Below are 21,115 nucleotides of genomic sequence, written 5' to 3'. Positions count from 1 at the left end.
AAATCCCAGGTGCAGTGGATCTTAGTAACAGGATACCCTTTGCCATGTGTCTTTTATATTTCATGGACACTTGGGGACATTTTGGTGAGAATTTTTAAAATGAGACTGTATGGCATGACGTTCCAGCTCCACACCTACCTCTCACCCTAGCAGGAAGGAATATCAGCAGTGCTTTCCTGATAAAAACTACAGAATTTACATGGAAGACAGTATAGTAGTGGTAGGAACCATCAATTATTGTATTATGGCTGTTGAAGATAAAGTTCAGTTTTGCAAAATGATGAAAACATTTATCATCCATCCAGCTGTGTTGTACACTGCTATGTTAAAATATTGGGTTAAGCATTGGTCTGCATTAAAAGAAATACTGTGTTAGAATCAAAAGAAATAACGTTCTTGATCTACTCTATTGTTGAAAAGTCATTCGTTGTATTTGATTCAGTTACACATGCCATAGGAACGGAAATGTATTACCTAGAGTTGGGGACCAATCCCCAGTAGAACTGGCGAATCATGTCACGTGAAGCATCAGGCTACAAAGGAGGACTCAGCAAACCAGGGCCCGGGGCCTGTTTTCATACAATACACAAGCTAAGAATGTAGGTTTTAATATTTTTTTCTTTTTTTAATTAAAGTATAGTTGATTTACAGTGTTGTGTTTGTTTCACGTGTACAGCACAGTGATTCAGTTATACATATATATATTCTTTTTTAGATTCTTTTCCATTATAAGTTATTATTATAAGATACTGAATATAGTTCCCTGTGCTATATAGTAGGTCTTTGTTGTTTATTATTTTGTGTACAACGGTGTGTATCTGTTAATCCCAAACTCCTAATTTATCCTTCCCCTCTGTCCCCTTTGGTTACCATAGTTTGTCTTCTGTGTCTGAGTCTGTTTCTGGTTTTTAAATAAGTTCATTTGTATCTTTTTTCTTTTTAGATTCCACATATAAGTGAATATATATGTTTGTCTTTGTCTGACTTGACTTAATATGAAAATCTCTAGGTCCTCCCATGTTGCAAATGGTACTATTTCATTCTTTTTTATGGTATATATATACCATGGACAACTACTATACTATATAAATGTATGTATATATGCGTGAATTTTTATACACACACACACACACACACACACATACCACATCTTTATCCATTCATCTGTCCATGGACATTTGGTACTTTTTTTCTTTTTAAATGGAGGTACTCCGGGTTGAACCCAGGACCTCCTGCATGCTAAGTGCTCTCTCTACCACTGAGCTATTACCCTCCCCTCTGATGGACATTTAGGTTGCTTCCATGTCTGGGCTACTGTAAATAGTGCTGCTACGAGCATTGGGGTGCATGTATCTTTTTGAATTAGAGTTTTCTCCGGGTATATGCCCTGGAGTGGGATTGGTGGATCACAGGTTTTTATATTTTTAAATGGTTGTAAAGACCCCAAAGCAGAATACTGTTTTGTGACATGTGAAAATTATGTGAAATTCAAACTTCAGTGTCTATCAAGTTTTCTTATTTTTAATACAGCCTTTCTTGTTTGATTACATATTATCTGTGGTTGCTTTTGCGCTGAAACAGCAGAGTTGAGTAGTTATGACAGAGACATATGGCCTGCAGAGCCTAAAATATTTACCATCTGGCCCATTGCAGAAAATGTTTACCAAACCCTGAGCTAAGGCAGTGTTTCCCAAACCTTAATGTGCATATGAGTTACCTGGGAATCTTGTTAAAATTCGGATTCTGAGTCAGGAGGTCCAGGGTGGGACCTGAGAGTCTGCGTCTCTGACAAGCTTCCAAACGATGCTGATACTACTGGTCCTTGGATCACACTTCGATTTGCAAGGGCCTGGGTATTCAAGCCAAAAAAAAAAAGTGTGTTGTAAAGGAGAGATGATTAACTTTTAAAGTAGAAATAGACCTGTTTCATTTTACTTCAGAAGCCAGAACTGGGACCTGTGGGTACCAGCTTCGGTGGTTGCCTTAGGAAGCACTTTCTACCGACTAAAGGTAACCGCAGAGCCACTACAGTGGCTGCAGAGGAAGCTGGGAGCGTTTCAGAGGAGATTCCTAGGCTGGACGTTCCCCAAGTGGAGAGCGGTGACTGAGGGCTCTGCCAGCTTCGTTTCTCTGATGGACGGTGAAGAGGCGAGGAGAGAATAGCGAGCCGGGAAGACAGACCTGGTCGCTCCTGGCCGCGGCCGAGGCACACAGGAGTGGCCGGAATTGGATTCATCTCCTGTAAAGGGCACAGCGGCTAATTTACGTGCAACGGGAGTAACACACGATCGAGGCCTAGCAGTCAGCACACCCATGAAGAGTAAAGGCTTAGCTGCGATTTTTGTGTCTTAGTTTGTACGCGGTATTACCGGAGTCCGCCCTTGTGTGCCCTGCAAAGGCCGCAGCTGTCAGAATGACACTTCCACTCACTCACTTACGAAGCAGTTAAAAGGCAGTCCCTGCCCTTCTTACTCTGCGCTTGGGTCCGTTTCTCCCCACAGCCCTTCCCTGAAGTCTTTCATGCCTTATGAATGAATCCCTGCCTGTCGCTGGATCTCGCAGCTGCAAGTCATTTGAGGCCCTGATGAGTGAATCCTCTTGTTAAAAGGCTCCTCTAAGAAGTACTTTAAAAAAAAACACACACCCACCCACAAAAAAACCAGGATAGAAACTAGCCATTTTGAGCAAGCCGATAAATATTGGAGACTAGCAGTTTCAGACCGATGAGTGAGTCATGGAGTATTTAAGCAGCCTGGTATTTAGCTATTGATGAATACCCTCAAACCCATAAAACTCATGAAGTTAATAGCAGAACTCTGCACAAACCCAGTGCGCGGCTGTAGCCGTGGTCTCAGTGTAGCGCTCAGCTTCGAACGCTTTTCATTTCAGCTTGTCACGGGCCTTTAAAGACATGATTTATGCTTCCTAATACCCCAGGGAGGTTAAGTGTTTTCATATTTATTGCATGGAAGAGGGTTCTGTGCTTGCTTGCCTGTCCTGAAATCAGTTTGGCTGGAAAAGGACACAAGAATTCTGACCTCAGCCCTGTATTCAAACCAGGAGTCAGCACTTGAAAAATGGGAATCAATATCTTGCCCAGAGAGCGCGTTTCATCCTGCAAACCTGGGGGAGGAACAGATGGTGGGAGGCCACATGCACACAATGCTGCTTTTTCTTTCACAAATCCGCCTGTATCCCCCCATCCCAGAGCTCGGCCGCGGTGATACAGGCCAAACATCTTTCAGCTCTCAGACTTCTCAGACAGTTCTTCATCACCCCCGTGTTGGGTTCATCGCCACCACGATTGTGATCCTGATTATTAAAACCTGTGTAGCGCAAAGAGTCTAGATTCTGTCCTAAGCATGTTGGTCATCTTCTTCTCAACAGATTGTGTGTGTGTGTGTGTGTTGATATTTTTCAAAATCATAATCACTTCAGTTGCCCATCCCCTGTTCCTGTTACCCATGGAATTCAGTCTCTTGCCACCTTTACAACTAAACAGACATGCTGGCGTATATTTCCTGTTCCACGTGCCCACTTCTTGTTCACCTTCCTTGCAGTCCTTGGGTTTGTTATGGTTATCTCCTTTTTGGCAGGTAAGAGGTGGGGTATGTCTTTAAGAAACACATGTGGGGACCCGTGCATGTTGTTGCACTCAGTTAACTGGATGGGTTTTGTCCCTTTTGGCTCCAGCTTGCTCCCAGGACCAGTGGCTCAGTTCCCACGGTTAATTCCTGATGGGTTCCTTTGCTGCAGAATCTGTTTTTCTTCCGTCCTACTTACCACTCCCTCATAAATCTTTCACAGATAAAATTTTTGTCGCATGGCTTCAGGACTCAAAAAATTTTCGTTGTTTTCTTACTGTCTAACAGATGACACTAAAATTTCTTCGGTCAATATCTAAGGCCCTTTTGAATCCAACCCTGAGTTTCTTCTACTCTGTGTAAGTTTCTTCCATTTCAATTCTACACGTGTCTGGTACATACCTATTACTGTTCCAGGTGCTCTTTAGGCAGTGGGTATAAAGCATTGTTTTTAATCTACTTGGGGAGTCGATATGCTTTCAGAATGCCAATAAATAATGATAAAAGGCAGTATGTAGTTTATGAGTGCAAACTGGCTCCTACAGGTAAGCCTCACTTAAATCCGGGGCTCTTCAGGGGCCTGTCTTCGGTTTTCTCTTACTCTGCACGCTCTTAGCAAGGTCCTCCCCTGTTCCGATCAGCTTGTCCGTATCCTGATCCATCCTGTGGCTTCAGCCTTGTCTGGGTGCTGAGCACGGTTCGGTCTGTGTTTCTCCACAATCCCAGATCCCTATTTCTAACCTGACCCAGCAGCTTCACCGAGGGAGGTACCTCCGATGCAATGTGTCTGAAATTCAATTCGTTTTCTTCCCCACAGACCTGTTCCCACTCCTTACTGTCTTTCTCTGCTGTTGGTGTCACCATTCAGCTTACCTGCAAGGTCGGACATCTGCAGCCTGTCACTAAATTCAGTTGATCGCACCTCTGAAACTGTCACTCATGTCTCTTCTCCGCACCTCTCCCTTTGAGAACGACTCCTGAAGCCCAGCAGCTTTTCCCACCCCGACTTTTTTTTTTGTATATATATATTTTTTTATTGAGGTATAGTCGATCTACAATGTTTTGTCAATTTCTGCTGTGCAGCGTAATGCTTCAGTCATACATGAACATACATGTATTCATTTTCATACTCTTTTTCACCGTAAGTTACTACAAGGTATTGAATATAGTTCCCTGTGCTAAACAGTATGAACTTGTTTATCTATTTTATATATAGTAGTTAGTATCTGCAAATCTCAAACTCCCAGTTTATCCCTCCTCACCCCCTCCCCCAACCCATAAGTTTGTTTTCTATGTCTGAGTCTATTTCTGTTTTGTAAATAAGTTCATTTGTCTTTTTTTCCCCCAGATTCCACATATAAGTGATATCATATGGTATTTTTCTTTCTCTTTCTGGCTTACTTAGAGTGATGATCTCCAGGTCCATCATGTTGCTGCAAATGGCATTATTTTATTATTTTTTAGGGCTGAGTAGTATTCCATTGTATAAATATACCTCAACTTCCCCCGACTCTTTCAGGGCTCCTGTCTGCCTTCCCCTTGCTGACAGAATTAGCTTCTTCAGAACAAATCCTCCCCTGTTATTTTCATACTGAAAGTCTCAAGCGGCACCTCAGCACATTTAGGATAAAATAGTGACTTGAAGAGGCAGGGGTACTAAAGCCACCTCCGGGCCTGGGCAGCCTCCGCTGTGGGGATCCACACTGACTACCACCATCCATTTCACACCTCTGCCTCCTGACACACGTTCTCTCCACGTGTGATGCTCTTCCTGCCTCTCTTACCCAAAGGACACGGTCATAGTTCAGATGTCATCTTCTCCATAAACTCTTCCCCGTTGGCAGCCTTCTCTGGGCCCCACAATTTTTCCTGCCGCAGTGGAAGCATTGACTGTCTTAGGTTTACCCGTCATTTTAATATCTGCACCCCTGGAAGTACTTTGTGTGACCCTTTGGAGAAAGGGCTGTACAGGATTTGTCTTTTCATCTCCAGTAGGGCCAGTAGATTGTTTTTGGTTGCGTGAATGGATGAACGTGTTGTTCGTGATGTTGTGGGAAGGGTTTTGTGATGGCAGACCTTTAATTCCATCTAAAACCACTTACTGAGCCCCTGTTCAGTGCACATGCTCAACATACAGTCATAAGGCAGGAATAATGTCCCAAAATTATTTCCATTTTTTTTGCAAAGCTAGAACCTAAGACTCCAGTTGAGTGGTTTGGTTAAGACTATGTTGCTAATGAGCAAAGGAGTCAGGATTTGAACCCAGATTGGTCTGGGGTCCAAGCTTACGCCTTGTCTTCCAACATGAAGATGCTGGTGTCAAAGAGTAAATCTTAGGAACACGTTCCGAGGCCCTCCGTGAAGATAGTGACTCGGCAGATATAAAGCCCTTGGGTGCTCTCGAAGTACGCCTGTGGTTTTGCAGAGGACTTGAGCTATTTTTACAACTGGTCTCCCTGTCTGTATCTTTGCGGCCCAGATATTGTGTGAGTCACAAAGGAAAATTGTTGATCCACAGTGAACCGGTTCAACTTTTCTCCTCCTCAGTCTCAAGAGTATTCCATGGAGGAAAATGTTTTAAACCGCACCTGAGCTATAAACAATTTATCCTGAAGGTAACGGTGTTAGTATTGCAGTATGTAAACCTTCAGCTAATAAAAATCAAAGTAGCCTAATTTGGAAAGTACACAGAAGGTTAGAGGGAAAAGCTTGTAAATGTTTTCAAAGAGTCTCTATTTAATTCTATCACCAGCTAGCAAAATAAATAGTCCAGCTGCTAGCTCTGAAACAGACACGTGTTGGAAATGAAATGTTAATCGTTTAAATGCATTGGTCATTAGGAATCAAAAGGGACATGAGGTACACTTGCTGGTTTATGAGAAACAAGGTGAAAGTTCCCAAAACACATTTGTGGTAACTAGGTTTAAAATTGCTTCCTCATCTTGTATTTCAGTGGCTAATACTTAGTCTGGTGCGTGTGTGACGGGGGGGGGGCGGCATTTTTCGCCCTACTTAGATGCAGAGGTTTGGAAATAAATGGAGAATGGAAATCAGGAGATGTTAAATTCCACTTTTCCATGTGTCCCCAGCATTTGCCGTAGATTACAAGCTTCATGCCAGACTCTTCTGAGGAACAGGAGGTTACTGTCAATAATGTGCTAAGATTGACCCGAAATGTTTAGCCAGCACATCTGCTTGTAAGCGCTGGCCTGGTGTGAGGAGGTTATACTGAAATTAATTCACTCCGTTTTGGTACTCTGAAAGGTTTTCTCCACATCTTGTTTTACCGTGGTGAAACTTACAAAAATCAATTGGAATTTCTTTATTTTTCCTTGAAACTTAAAAAAGGATTGGCGGAAAAAAAGAATCTGCCAAGCAGTGTGTTCTAAAGACAAGCACTTGAATTAGAATTTCATGTCTTCACGTCTTTGCTTTTACCTTCAGATGAGGGTGGAGCTGTATGTCTTCCACCCTGAAAACGTTTGATTTTCTTGTTGAAAACCCAGTAGACTGAGTGGAGGGGAGCAGACAGTGTACCGAGGCGCTCGCAGCCGGCAAAACATTTTGTGAAACTGGATGTTATCCTAGGAACTTTCCGACGTCAGGAAAAGGAAAGGAAGGGAGGTTTCTGGGAAATTTCTGCAAGCGCAGCACAGCCCTCCAGGTCCTGACACCGTGTTAATGCCGGGATGTTTGGCGTCAGTGCTGCTGTTAGCCGGTTCATCCTGAGCAAGGCGACCCTGCCTTAGCACTTTTCTCAGATTGAGAGGGGGCCTGCCTTCCAGCAGCAGGTGGCTAGTGTTTCTGTTGGAGGTGGTAGAAAAGTTTTGGAAACAGATAGTGGTGAGGGTTGTGCTGCATTGTGAATGTAATTAATGCCACTGAATTCTACACTTAACAGTGGTTAAAATGGCAAGTTTTACATGACATGTATTTTACCACAGTTTAAAAAAATTAAAAATCCATTGAATTGTACACCTTAAATAGGTGAATTTACAGTATATAAATTATATCCCAGTAAGGCTATTTAAAACAGAAACAGAAACAAAACCTGAGTGTAGGGAGTTGGATGTACTGTTAACTGAATGTTCTAGATAGTTAAGGACTAGTACGTTTGTGCTGAAACTTCTCAGGTAAAAGGCACCCTTTTGTGGGATATAAGAATATGAACTTGAAAAGCATGTTCTGGGGCTTCCTTGGGTTGTGCCTCCTTAGAAATATGACACTTTACTGTCAACACAGCATCTGAATAGAACTGTGTTGTCCAGTACAGTGGCCACTGGCCACACGTGGCTACTGAGCACTTGAAACGTGGCTTGTTTGAATTGAGATGTGCTGTATGTGCAAAATAACACTGAATTTTGAAGATTTGGTCCAAAGAAAAGAATGCACACTATCGTGTGAATAACTTTTATATTGATTACATGTTGAAATGCCAATATTTTTGATGTATTAGGCTATATAAAATATACTGTTAAATCTATTTCTTTTTATTTTTTTAATGTAGCTACTAACAAGTTTTGAATTGCCCATGCGGCTCATACTACATTTCGATGGGACTGGTCTAGAATTCAGACCCAACCACCCAGGATTCACATGCTTTGAGGTGAAGAGTCACTTCTGATGGCTACGTAGGATTTCCAAAGAATTCCCTGAATTGGCATGGATGTCAAGGGAGTTTATCTCCCAAAAGATGGCTACCTCTTTGTCTCCAATTCAAAGGTTCTGAAGTGGCAGACATAGGAAAGATCCTTCTCCAACCAGGAGGAGAGCTCTGGGGAGTCAGAGAGTCCCTGGTACCAGGAGCCCCGTCGATCTGCCCCTAACGTGCTTCTGTAACACACGTTCACTCAGTTGAAGAGTATGTCGCCCACAGACCCTGGAGGATGAGTGGGGTCGGAGGTGGCTTTCCTCTGGCCCGAGGAGCAGGAGTAGAGTCAGCCTGGGGCGAGAAGAGGGCAGGCTCTCACAGGCAGCAGGCGCCTCGCAACTCGATTTCAAGAAAATGAGAAGTGAGCCCCTGCACCCAGGGCCCCTCCCTAGGGAAGGCACCTCGAGCCTTGGAGAACCCAGGGCTCCTGGGGGGTTGGTCCCTCTGTGCCCACCTTACCGGCGGCCCTCTGGCTCCAACCTGCGCTGTGTCTGCGAGCCCGCCTTGCCCTGCCTCCTCCTGTGTGTGTTTTGCATCCCGAGACAGCCACGCCTGAGTGGCTCGCCTGGCTGTCCGAGTCACCTCCCCGGGTATTAATTATTGTTGAGGTTAGTGCTCTGGTTACAAAGTTACGTAGGTTTCAGGGGGTCGGCTCCAGTGCTGTTTTCCACCGTTATTTTTGGAGTGTAATTTAGTAGGATGTGAGGTGTTTCAGGGATGCATGTATCACATGATAGCAGAAACACCCATGTGAACCCTGTTCTGCCTCTTCGGTAGACGAGTCTCAGGATACCAAGGTGACCGCCGCCGCCACACCGGGCAGGTGTGTTCCTGGCATTTCACAGCAGACACAGGTTGACACCTTGGTGTATGGCAATCAGGTATGGCCGGATGAGAACCGTCAGTCTTAAGATGTGGTGCATGATGTGCATCTGTGGGCCACCTGAGAACCAGTCTGCCAAACATAACAGCATTTTCTATGGGGAAGTGTATTCCAGCATCCTTGAGTTCTAAGCAACCAACTCACTAATACAGTTTTGGAACCCATGCCCTTTGCAAACTGGCAAGTGGCTGTAAGCCTCTAAAAAACAACTCTCACCTCCACCACCACTTCCTAAGGAGAAAATAGGAAAAGTGAACTTTGGCAAGCTGACGGGAGTTGTGAAGATCATAGAAAATAGAAGGTAATTAGCGATGAAATAGGAATTTTAGACTACCTTTCCACCTCTTAACTAATAAATATACCGAGACAGAACTTGACAGTGAATTCTTTTGTTTTCTCAGGTCAGAACCTTTGAGAATCTCTGGAGAATAGATTTTCCACTCTCATTCTTTATTAACATAGGAGAAATCCTTCAGAATGTCAAAATTCAGGATTTGGGATACTCGGACACTTTATCGACCTAAACGACAGCTTGTCTGGGTTCTGCTTAGTAGGGTGCAGTTTAGCGGTTAGTGGATCCTACCTGAGAGGAATGGAAACAAATATCACGGGATAGAGGTGTGACCTTGAAGCCGTGTTTCAGCTGTATGTGCATATGTGTGCGCGCATGTGTGTGTGAGAGAGAGTGGGGCAGAGACTGAGGCTGTCTCGTCTGCAGAGATGCAGTCCTTGGGGGCCTCGGGGCTGACTTCCATCACCCAGTGAACGCTGGGCCTGTGAGATGACGACGTTCACACTGTCTCAGGGAGTCCTCTGTGCTTGGTAGAGCTCATGAAGCTGCACCATTTACCTGTCACTGAACCAGAAGGAAAAATGAAACCCTGCACTGCAGTTATTTTGCAAGTGTTACCAAAGGTAACATCTTAATAAATTAAAACTTTGATCGTAATGGATTATAATGACACTTAAAAAAAAAAAAGGGTTACTTTTCACCATGAAAACCGTCAGGGGGTGATGTTTAAAGTCCATGCGGTGCTTAATAGCTGGTAGCTAATACCATTATTAAGTGTGGTTATTAAGTGTAGAGCACCCCACCACCACCAATTTGAGGCACACGTCTTTGTTTTAATGACGGGAATCATGCCATTTATCATACAGATATTAATAGTGTACATAATTTAAAAGTACTGTGGGTATATGAAATATGGTTAGTGAGGCTATTGAAAAGGAAGAACCTGGACCGGGGAGTGTGTGATAAATTAAGTTTTCGAGGTTTCGTAAAGGGTTGAATGATGACTCCCTAAAAGATACTTTCTCTCTGCCCAGCTGTGGATGACACAGTGTAGTGTTTCAGACAAAAAGCCAGCTGATTAGAAAGAACATATTGACAAGAGGCCAGATTTGCTCATTACTTATGCACAGGATTTGAAAAATAGACTTTCTCCCAGTCTATTTTTCATGGTTCCGTAGTCAGGACGGCGGCCTGCGTCCCGCCCCGTGGAGATCCTGATCGTTCATCAGTTTCAACCGCAGACGCCGCCTCATTCATGAATCTTTTCCTGTGCTTTCCCAGCCCGACGTGCTCGCTACATCCTTCACACTCCGCGGCCCCGTGCACCTCTCTTGTGTCCTGGAACATCCTTTATGTTGGCTTATTTATAGTTATTTCTGAATTTGTTTTTTTCTCGACTGAATTTCCAACTCCGCCAGGGAAGAAGACGGTCGTATCTTACCCTCCTTGGAAGAGATACGAAGTACCTTGTACATAGGCAACGTTGAGAAAGATGTTTTGTTTGGGGGGTTGGCGCCTCAGTCAGTTTTACTTGTAACTTTGAAGAAGGTACACCGCAGATTCCCCAGTGACCTGCCCGGATGCTCCTCTGAGCAAGCGGATACTGTCATGAGGGCTCGGTCCACAGTAGGGCAGGCTTGACCCAGAGGGAGGCGGAGTCAGGGTCCACAAAGCAGAGTTTCATGGTGGGAGAAGAAGGGATCAAGGGGAGGAGGGAGCTCCTATGTAGGCTGGGGGAAGAGGCCCAGCCATTCTCCTCGAGGCAGGTCCAACAGGAGGCCCAGGCACACAGAGATCCCAGGGGCTGGAGAGTGTGTTGTGGGTCCATCTGGGCATCTCTAGTGGCTTGATAGTTGACAGGGGGCTTCAGTAACAAGCTCTGGGGACCTGACCAAAGGGAGCAGACTGGTTGGGACACCAAGCCAAGCCCCCATCTTACAGGGACCCAGAACAAAGCAGAAGCTTAAATCCCAGGGAACAGGGATCAGGCAGGCTCCTAACACTGGGGCACGAACAGCAAGGGCTTGGCGGGTGGAAAAGTGCCCTGCTGCTGAGTGCTGCTAATTGTCCCCTTGTCCAGGCTCAGGACTGGTACTCAGCTGGCTTCAAAACTTAGAGGATTACCTAGCCCGGGAGCCCGGGGGTTGCTGCAGTTGAGGGATGAGGAAAAATACAGTCCCGGAGCAGTTCTTTCACAGGCTGTGGTAGGTGGCAGTCTTAGTTGATCAACACATCTGGAAAGTGTTTAGGGACCATCAGCATACACAGATGAACCCTGCCAACCCACCTGTCGTGGCTGCCTCATATGCTGAAGCCCCAGTCACCACTGTACCGAGCTCTGTGGAGGTGGAAGATTTGCAGCGACCTGTGTCTGACACGTACCGTATGCTTTTCGATAATAATCGGTGGAAAACTAGGATCAAATCCAGTCCATGACTGACATGGATGGCATCTGAAAAGATCATGGTGCAGTGTTCAGCTTTCTGGCTGATAGAAACCCAACCTGTGGTCAGAAGGTCTCTTTTTTTTCTTTGTAGGGTCACTGACCTGCGAGGGAATGTTAAAAAAGTGAAATCTCATTGAAAAATAAAATAGACTTTCTCCCAGTCTATTTTTCATGGTTCCGTAGTCAGAACTCATCGGTTTTAAGACAGCATTTTTGTTTGTTTTTATTGAAGTATAGTCGATTTACAATGCTTTGTTAATTTCTGGTATATAGAATGGTGATTCATTTTTACATACATAGTGTTTTTTTTTATTTTTAAAGTTTTTCCTCTTTAAAAGCATAATATTTATTTGATTGCTTTTTCTTTTTAAAATTTTTAAAAGTTTTTTGAGGGGGGTAATTAGGGTTTTTAAAAATTTATTTGTCTTTTTAATGGAGGTACTGGGGATTGAACCCAGGACCTCATGCCTGCGAGGCATGCATTCTACCACTAAGCTGTACCCTCCCCCTGATTGCTTTTTCATTATCATGGGTAAATGCAGAGATTTATAAAGAATAAAAATAATTTTTTCATTTAGTTAACATCTTTTGACAGTGATAATAAATGCCTATAAAAGGCTAGAAACTTCAGACAGTACAGGAAGGTACAATATTTAATTAAGTGAAAGTTTTTTGTGATTCTTAGGGAAGTTTTAGGCAGATATGTGTGTATGTACTTATTTATGGGTTATTCTTTAGGAAAAAGGGAGTATGTACTACGCGTATTATAATCCTTTGCCTTTTTAACCTAATCAGACCTGGAGAACTTCTGTATCAGCATTTACCTGATTCTTCTGTGAGGAGGTGCATAGTATTATACAGTATGGATTTACTGTAATTACACCAGTCCTCTAATGATAGACATTTTATTTCTAGCATTTTTCTGTTCTAAACAGTGCTGCAGTGACCATTAACAAGCTGATTCTCAAAACCACTGCTTCAGAAAGTCAGGGCATGTCTAATCCAGGGGTTGGCAAATTTTTTCAGGAAAGAGCCAAATAATAAATATTTTCAACTTTACATCAGGCCATACGGTCTCTGTTGCAACTCCTCACCTCTGCAGTCATACTGCAAAAGCAGCCCTAGTTGGATAAACAGATTGTGGTATGTATGTTGGAATATTACTTTGCCCTGAAAAATAGTAAAGTACTGATACATGCTATCACATGAATGAACCTCAAAAACATTATGTCAAGTGAAAGAAGCCAGACACAAAGGTCACACAGTGTATGATTCCCTTTATATGAAGTGCCTAGAATAGGCAAATATGTAGAGCCAGGACTCAGATTGATGGTTGCCAGGGGCTGAGGAGGGGGGCTCAGTTGTAAGCAGGGTTTTCTTTTGGGGTGATGGAAGTGCTTTGGCACTAGGAGGCGGTGGTTGCTCAATTGTGAATGTACTAAATGCACTGAGTTGTTCACTTGAAAATGGTTAATTTTCTGTTATGTGACTTTCACCTCAATTTAAAAAAAAAAAGTTCACACATCCGGGGGGGGAAAAATGTCAGCATAGTCAGTATGTGAGTGAGTGAGCATGGCTGTACTCTAGTCCATTATATTGTAAACTATATAGTAAGAGCAGGTGGACCAGATTTGCCACCCCTGATGTAATCTGAAAAATAATTTCAATAGTAACGTGAAGGTTGGATTAGGTCAGGATTAGGTAGGTGTAGGGGTTTGGGTAGGTGTGAGGACGTGAGATGGAGAAGCTAGTAAGGAGGCTTTACCGTGGTCCAACAGCATTTCTTCACTTTGGGGGAGGTCAGAGACTCTGAGGGGCTAGTGACCCTATAGACCCTTCATCCCCTCAAATTTATTTATGTGCACACACATATGTTTTGCCTGTAAAAATACCGGTTCAGAGATGAGTGGATAAAGAAGATGTGTATGTACACACAATGGAATACTACTCAGCCATAAAAAGGAATGAAATAATGTCATTGGCAGCAACATGGATGGACCTAGAGATTATCGTACTAAATGAATTAAGTCAGTCTGAGAAAGACAAATGTCATGTGATACCATTTATATGTGGAATCCCCAAAAATGACACAAATGAACTTATTCACAAAATAGGAGCAGACTCACAGACATAGAAAATAAACTTAAGGTTACAAGGGTGGGCTGAGGGGAGGGAAGGATAAATTGAGAGTTTGGGATTGTCAGATACAAATTACTACGTACAGAATAGATATACAACAAGGTCCTTCTGTATAGCACAGGGAACTATATTCAATGGCTTGTAGTAACCTGTAATGAAAAAGAGTGTGTGTGTGTGTGTATAACTGGATCACTATGCTGCACACCAGAAACTAACACAACATTGTAAGTCAACTAGACTTCAGTTGTTAAAAGATGGGGAAGGCATGCCTGTTCGCAATCCCATGCCCTGGTTGGAGAGGACGAAGAGCTGAGACTCTCAGAGAGTGGCAATGAGGATGTGGGGGGTCCAGGGTTCTGAGAAGGTCAGGTTCTGTAGAAGAGTCAGTAGGATGAAGACTGGGAAGAAGCCACTGGGATTCTCAGCTCCTTGGTTTATCTCAGTGTCCCTGGAGTAACGGGACTGCAAGCCTGGTTGTGATGGGGTGAGAGTAAGTGAAGATTCCGGTGAGTGAAGGTGGGCAGCAGCCCTGTAGACCAACTTCTCAAGAGAGTTGGCATTAAGGGAAGGAAAGAACCTTCAAAAGCGTGAGTCTGAGGGCTAAACTTTCATACAAAGTGAAAGATGGGAGCATGTCTACCGGCTGAGGAGGGAGCCGTCTTCATCTCGAAGGTGCAGGAGAGTAAGCTATGGGTGGAGCAGCGTCCAAAGAAGGGGGTATATTGGGGTCAGCAGACAGGGGGCAGACCCTCCTTAGAGGAGAGAGGACGTGTGGGCATGTAGAGGTGGGAGCGCTCAGCAGAGCGTTTCCTGAAGGACATCTCTCTTCTCTGAAATCACTGCCAAGAGCACCTGCTGAGGGTCAGAAAGGAGGTGGACGTGGGCTCAGGGGCTTAAGAGAACTGCAGAAGTCTGGGGCAGCCGCTGGGGCAGGGGTAGCCGAGAGGACAGTTGGTGGGTTCCCAGGACCCAGTCAGCCAACAGACGATGGCTGCACGTGTGCCGCGGGGTTACCTGTCCGAGGACACTCAGTGCCTGTTCTTAGATGCTTTTCTAACTTCTCATCAAGAAGGCTGTGAGAGAGAACATGAAAATTGTTACTAATTCCTCATCCACGCACCCCAACAGTCTTATTCCAGCCGGGGGTTCGGCGGGTTGGTTCATACTGGTTTAATTTCCCTACCCAGGACCACGAGGGGTTAGTCAGTGGACAGCAGGGCAGCCTTCACGCAACTGTGGAGAAGTTAATCTGCTCTCAGACAAAAGATGATTCCCAAGGTGAAATAAGCCAGTGTGGTCCTAACTTGCTTCTCCTGTCAGTGCCCCTCCATGCAAGTGTCCCTAGAACGAAAGATGAGAGAGTTCATTCTCCTAATGGCATTCCAGTCTAGCTGTTAATGGTCATCTCTGTGGCAACCTCTTCTGCTGTCCCTGCCCCCTCATACCACTAGAAAGGAAAGAGATGGCAACAAGAAGGAACTAAAGCAAGGTGTTCAACAGCACTAAACAGATCTTTCCAACAACGGCAACAAATTAATTACCCTCCCCACCCCACCTCTTCCCACTCCCCAGAGGCGCACCCTGGCAAAGGTACTACTAGCACCTTCTTCCAGTATTTACCTCTATATTTTTAAGTAAAATAATTAAACGGCTGTTTTGTGACTTCCCGAGTTTAGAAACTACTTATTGATTTCCTATCATAAAAGATGAGTATTCAGGATTCTTACACAGATCCTACCGCAGTGCCCCCATCCATTTCTCCTTTCCAGTAAAAGATTTGATGTGCATGATCATTTGTCCTGGGTCACATGAGATTTGGCAGCAACTAAAGTGGCCATTCCATGATTGTGATCTAGAAAAACCGCCAGCAAGAGGGAGAAGGCCCCAGAACACTGACCCTGAAATGTCCCTTTGTGGCACTGGGGCAATGACCACCTGGGGACAAAGAAGGGCGCTGGGATTGCTGATTGGATGGGAATGGGTGGGGGGAGTGAGTGAGGAGGTGCTTTGACCAGAAAAAAGTTGAGAATGTGCGGAAACAGTTCTGAAGGAAGGGAGGGGGAAAGTACTGGGGCCACAACAGCAGACAGAATGCCATGGAGTTGCTGTCTCTTGCCCGTGAGTTTAATGACAAGGTTCCTCCGCTTTGGATGCCAGCTAAGCAGGAGCCGGCAGGGCATCCCCTGACTTTGCAGCCCCGAGTACAATCACAGATATTCTTGGGCTTGACTTCCATCCAGAGACTAGTCATTTGATGCAATTGCCTGTGGTCTGAAAAACAAACTCCCACCCAAACACATTGTACTCGGGGAGACTGCAATCTCAATGATCATGTCTCCCAGGACTCAGGCCCACTCTGACCACAGGATCTCTCTAAAGTCACGACTGACAGAAGTGTGCACAATTCTACCATGTAATTTTTGTCTGGGAAGTAAAATACTTCTGTCGTTACATCATTTTCCTTAGCATAGAGATCCCTTAAAAGAATAAAGCGTGACCAAGAGCCTTTCTCAAAGCTAACTAGGGAAATAACCTTCTTTTAATATTCTCTCCTGTCTTCCTTGACTTTGTACAGCTTTCACGTGCAGTTTCTCATTTTATCCTCACAACAACGCACTGAGGTACATGGTATTATTTCTGCTTCCTCGGCCATCCCAGATTTTCTGCTTCCCTTTTGCCTCTCCCTAGTGAAAGGTAACACTGGGCAGCCCAGCCAAGTCACGTCTGAGGGATTGGTTCCCTGTGACTACCCTTACCCCCCTCCCCTGACCCACAGGCTGGACACAAAAGAGGCTGCCGGAAACTCCTGACAGCTGCCAGGCGAGTAGCCACCGTTCCCTGGAGAGGCATTCTAAGCTCACAACAGAGCATTTCTCATCCAGTTTTTTATGAGTTTGGGGTTGGGGAGGGGTTGGTGGCCGGCCAAAGATGAGTGGCAGAATGATGAAATCACACGAGCCCACAGCCCTGATTCATGTCACAGTGGGAATGGGGACAGGCTTTTGTGCCAACCAGAATGTTCCTGGTTACACACTGCAGTTAAAAATAGTGATAGCTTAGGAGCGGGCATGGTGGTCAGAAAGAAAGAAATCTTCCTTCATTTGTTACATTCTATTATTTTTTAAAAGAAAATGTATTTCTGCATTAGTTATAGAATTCTAAGTTATCTTTAAAATTCAAAAGACAAAGGCCCCTCCTGCTGTTTTGAGAGCCCCCGGGCTCTGGGGCGGAGGTGTGGGTAGGGGGCAGTTCTAACTGCTGCTCTAATTATCTCAGACACTCATCCTTCACACCCATCCAGCTCAGCCAGCATCTGCCCACTGCTGCACAGCCCAGCGCCTCATGGCCTGCTAGGCACGAGCATGTGGGGCCCTCTGGCAGCAGGTCACGAACCAGAAAGAGCCTGTGGAAAGAGGTGATGAATCTCAAATCACCTGCCCCCATGGCTGGGTGAGGACGAGTTGTGGCGACAGAGAGACAGGCAGCCAACCGTAACGGGAGACAGAGGAGGTAGGTCCTGTATCAGTGATAACGTCACAGTTGGCCTTAAAGAACTGGTGGAATTTTGATTTGTAAGGAAGGGGTGGTGCAGGGGTGGGCCAGTCTGGAAAGAGGAAGCATCTTGGAAGACAATGAGGATGTAAATGAAAAAACTCAACAGTCATTTCCAATTCCACCGCCAGGGCCCCTGTCACGGATTCCTGTCCTCTGGGACATCTCACCAACACAGCCCTCTTTGGCATCTCTACCACCCCTCCATTCTGGGGGAGTCTCAGCACGAGACCACACGTGAAAGCTCAGGTTTTTTTCATTATTGTTGCTATTCATGAAACTGCCTGAAGTAGACAGGAGTTGGGAGCAAAGTTCAGAGAGATTAAAGAATTTGCCCGGCTGACAAGGAAGGGAATCAGGAAGCTAACCCAGGTCCCCCCTGCCCAGGCCCCCATCACCACTAGCTGTGAAATAAGGTGGATGGTGTCTTCCTTGGGTACACAGACCCCTGAGTGAGATTAACCAGGTTTGAACCCCAGCTCTGATGTTCGCTGTGTGACCCTGGGCGAAGTGCTTAACCTCTCTGTGCCTCCATTTATATAGGTGCAAGATGGGGCTAATAATTCTTACACCAGAGCTGTCAGGCAAATTAAAAAAGATCCTGCCTGTAAAATGCTTAGTAGAAGGCCTGTAACACAGAAAATGTTTAAGCCTTCATTCGCTGCTGTTACTTCCACTCACCGATCATTATCATTACCACCATTGTCTCTCACTCAGTACCTGAATTTTCGAGTCTGCCTGTTGGCTGGAGACCATGTCTGGACCTTCTCCTTAATCCTGTTATCCTCCTCAGAAAAGCTGCTCTCAGTCCATTTGCAGACTTCACAAGAATTCTCTCAGCCTGCTTGTGGCATTGCTCAATACGGTGCTTTGGAATCCTTCTGTTAGCACAGCTGTTTCTGGAGTCTAGGGAGCTCTGAAGACCCCAGAGGGGATGCGCACTAGAGTGGGTCTATCGAGCGGGGCGGAGGTGGGTGGGGAGGTAAGCAGCCTCCACATCCTGTTCCCACGTCCCACAGGCCCCCGCGCCTTCTCTCCCCATGTGCTGTCTGCACCTTGGTTTGGGCAGGCTTTCTTGCCAGCTCACCCACAGCGAGGAGGACACACACACACAATTAGATACACCGTTTTATCATTCTTATTTATCTCACAGTTGCACCCTGCTTCTCCCTGTGAAAAGAACACAAGTAGACAAACAAATGTTCTGTATTCACTTGATTCAATGATGCATATATAATTCTGGACTTGTGTTGTCTTTAGCAAAACTTGATTCCATTGAATCTCAAATTTTGGGGTCATTTGGACCCAATTATAACCATCTGGGTCGTGGACTTCTTTCAAGTGTCCACTAAAAACACTGGCTCTTCCTCGGGAAAAGGCACGTACTCAGATGAAAGCAATTTTGAACACAATTTCTGGGAGCACCTGGACTCCCAAAGTCCCCCAGGTCCCCAGGTGAGTCCAGAAAAATGAGGAAACAGAAGCCCAGAAAGCTCAAGTGACTCAAGCTGCCAGTTAGTTACACTATCAGGATCCAAATTCCCATCTCCCGACCCTGTGCCTATTCCGGGACAGACAAGCCTAGGGCTCCCTGCCTGGGTTCAGAGCCTGGTTCTGCTGCCTGTTGGCTGTCCTCTTGTTAGCATTATAGTCGTGTCTGCTGTAATTATTTACAAGAGAGGAAAGAGGCACTCAGGAAGACAGGCGGTTGCCCTAGGTCACCAAGCTTCAAAGTAATGTGGCTCCAAAGTCTGCAATCTTGGCACCCACCACCCTGCATCCACAATTCCTCCCAGACTCGACTGGGACCAGAATACGATGCAGGACGCCCAGGAGCCACTCTCAGGGCACAGCCTTCAAGTTCATCACAGAAAAACTAGCTTTCTCCTGCAGAGGGAAGACTGGTAAGAGGGCCAGGACGGAGTGGAGGCCCACGTTTCAAGGAAGGGGATGGAGAGACTTGGGTGCAGTGAGGCCACATGGGTAAGGGAGGGGCTGCTGTCCGGGGAAGGTTTGGCTGCCGCCCAAGGGGTCACAGGAACAGCTGGTGGCAGCAGCACGGGCTGAGGGTGGCAGCAGGGACCATCTGGGCTGGTTGTGCTACAGAGGAGCTTCCTGGAGTGCCCGACCACGAGAGCAGCTGCGGGCTGAGAATTCTGAAAACTCCTCCCTCCCTGGGCTGTGGGCAGGGTTGCTGGAACACTTTCAGTTTTGTTTCTCTCTCTGTCCGCAAGAACTGAAACTGGACGAAGTCTCCAGAGGCAAGAACATGGAGGGAGACTCTCAGATGTGCAGGAACTGGTAAGAAGCTGCCTTCCCTAGTGGCTGACCTGAGGCTGGCTGACCAGGGGAGCAGGCAGGATGAGGCTGTTTCTCAAGTGAGGAGAAAAGGATCCATGTACCCTGGAGGGCCAGGGCGGGCCCCTGCGGTGGGGAGGTTCAAGCTCAGTAGATGTCTGAGATGATGAGAGGCGGTCAGGGTCAGTAACAGCCCTGCCCAGCCCCCGCCCCCCACCCCAGATATTTCACTTTCTGGGACAGTTCTAAAGCCAAACAGCCAGGCTAACTGTCCTGCTGCGCTACTAGTACTTGGCAGACCTTGGGTTCTAATTTGTGATTCTGATCATATGCTCTTCACCCAGTCTTTGAAAGAAAGTGACCCACAGAGACTGCTGGGTACCCTTCCCACCCTCACTTTGAGGGGGAGCTGTGGAGCAGGGTGAGGGGATGGAGCAAGGGTCCCAGACCACACCTCTAACTCCGGGGGACCTGGCCCCTTGAAGCATTTCGCTCTTGAAGCTCCCTACCTGTGGCAGGAACCAGAGGGATCCCTCCCAGAGAGCCTTCTCTCGCCAGGCCCTGCTGGCTCTCTGGTGTCTGAACCAGCTCAGGAAGGACAGCCGGGGGGACAGGGCAGGGAGAGCAGTGGGGGAAAGGGGCCAGGCCAGGCAGAAGGGCAAGAGGAGAGGGCGGGAATGGGGAGCAGCCCTTGGGCCGTCTGCCTGGGCGGTGCGGAAGCCAAGAGCTTGTTCAGACCAAGAGGAGTGAGGCTCTAGCCACTCCCCTCTGGCCACATCCCCTGTGCCCGGGACGGGGGTGGGCAGCTCTCATCATCCTTTGGGCCTTTAAGGCTATGGCCACTGCTGTCCTTTCTCCCATGCTACCAAAAGCAAGAGCTGGGAGCAATGAAAGAAGGCATTTCTGGGTGATGAGGAGCATTAAGAAACGCCCTGCCCAGGAGCTGGAAGACTCAGAAGCCTTCTCCAAGAAGGGTCTCGGAACCTCTCTGCAGGTCACACAGGGGACAGAGAGACAGCCTCTCACTCTCAGAGACGTGGGAAGCGCTCCCTGTGGGGATTCTGAAAGCTGGCATTGCCCTCGCAGGGAGCGTGAGCGTGGCAGGGCTGGATTTCCAACCGGTCAAGCAGGGGAACACCTGAAAACAAACAAAATATTTGATATTTGTTATTTCATTTTAAAAACAGTTTTACCGAGGTATGATTGACATAGTTGCATTTATGGTACATTTTTAAAGTGTACCATTTGACACGTTTGACGTATGTATATA

General features: G+C 46.1%; 2 protein-coding genes across 2 annotated transcripts in view; one reads left to right on the top strand and one right to left on the bottom strand.

Annotated features, from left to right (window-relative positions):
- Nucleotides 1-21,115, top strand: part of LOC140685448 (XIAP-associated factor 1-like) — a 118,543-nt gene that overhangs the window by 83,422 nt on the left and 14,006 nt on the right. The window contains 2 exon segments of the mRNA XM_072940707.1: nucleotides 19,344-19,451; nucleotides 19,782-19,848. Coding sequence (XP_072796808.1) covers nucleotides 19,344-19,451; nucleotides 19,782-19,848 — 175 coding nt within the window.
- LOC102529106 (U3 small nucleolar RNA-associated protein 18 homolog) overlaps nucleotides 18,663-21,115 on the bottom strand; it is a 49,370-nt gene continuing 46,917 nt past the window's right edge. The window contains exon 11 of the mRNA XM_031674915.2: nucleotides 18,663-20,983. The gene's annotated coding sequence lies outside the window, so the exon portion shown is untranslated. The remainder of the gene's footprint in view (nucleotides 20,984-21,115) is intronic.

Source organism: Vicugna pacos, chromosome 16, assembly GCF_048564905.1.
Source record: "Vicugna pacos chromosome 16, VicPac4, whole genome shotgun sequence".
Lineage (NCBI taxonomy): Eukaryota > Metazoa > Chordata > Mammalia > Artiodactyla > Camelidae > Vicugna > Vicugna pacos.
Note: the sequence above shows the minus strand (reverse complement) of the source record. Positions and strands in the feature narration are given on the sequence as shown.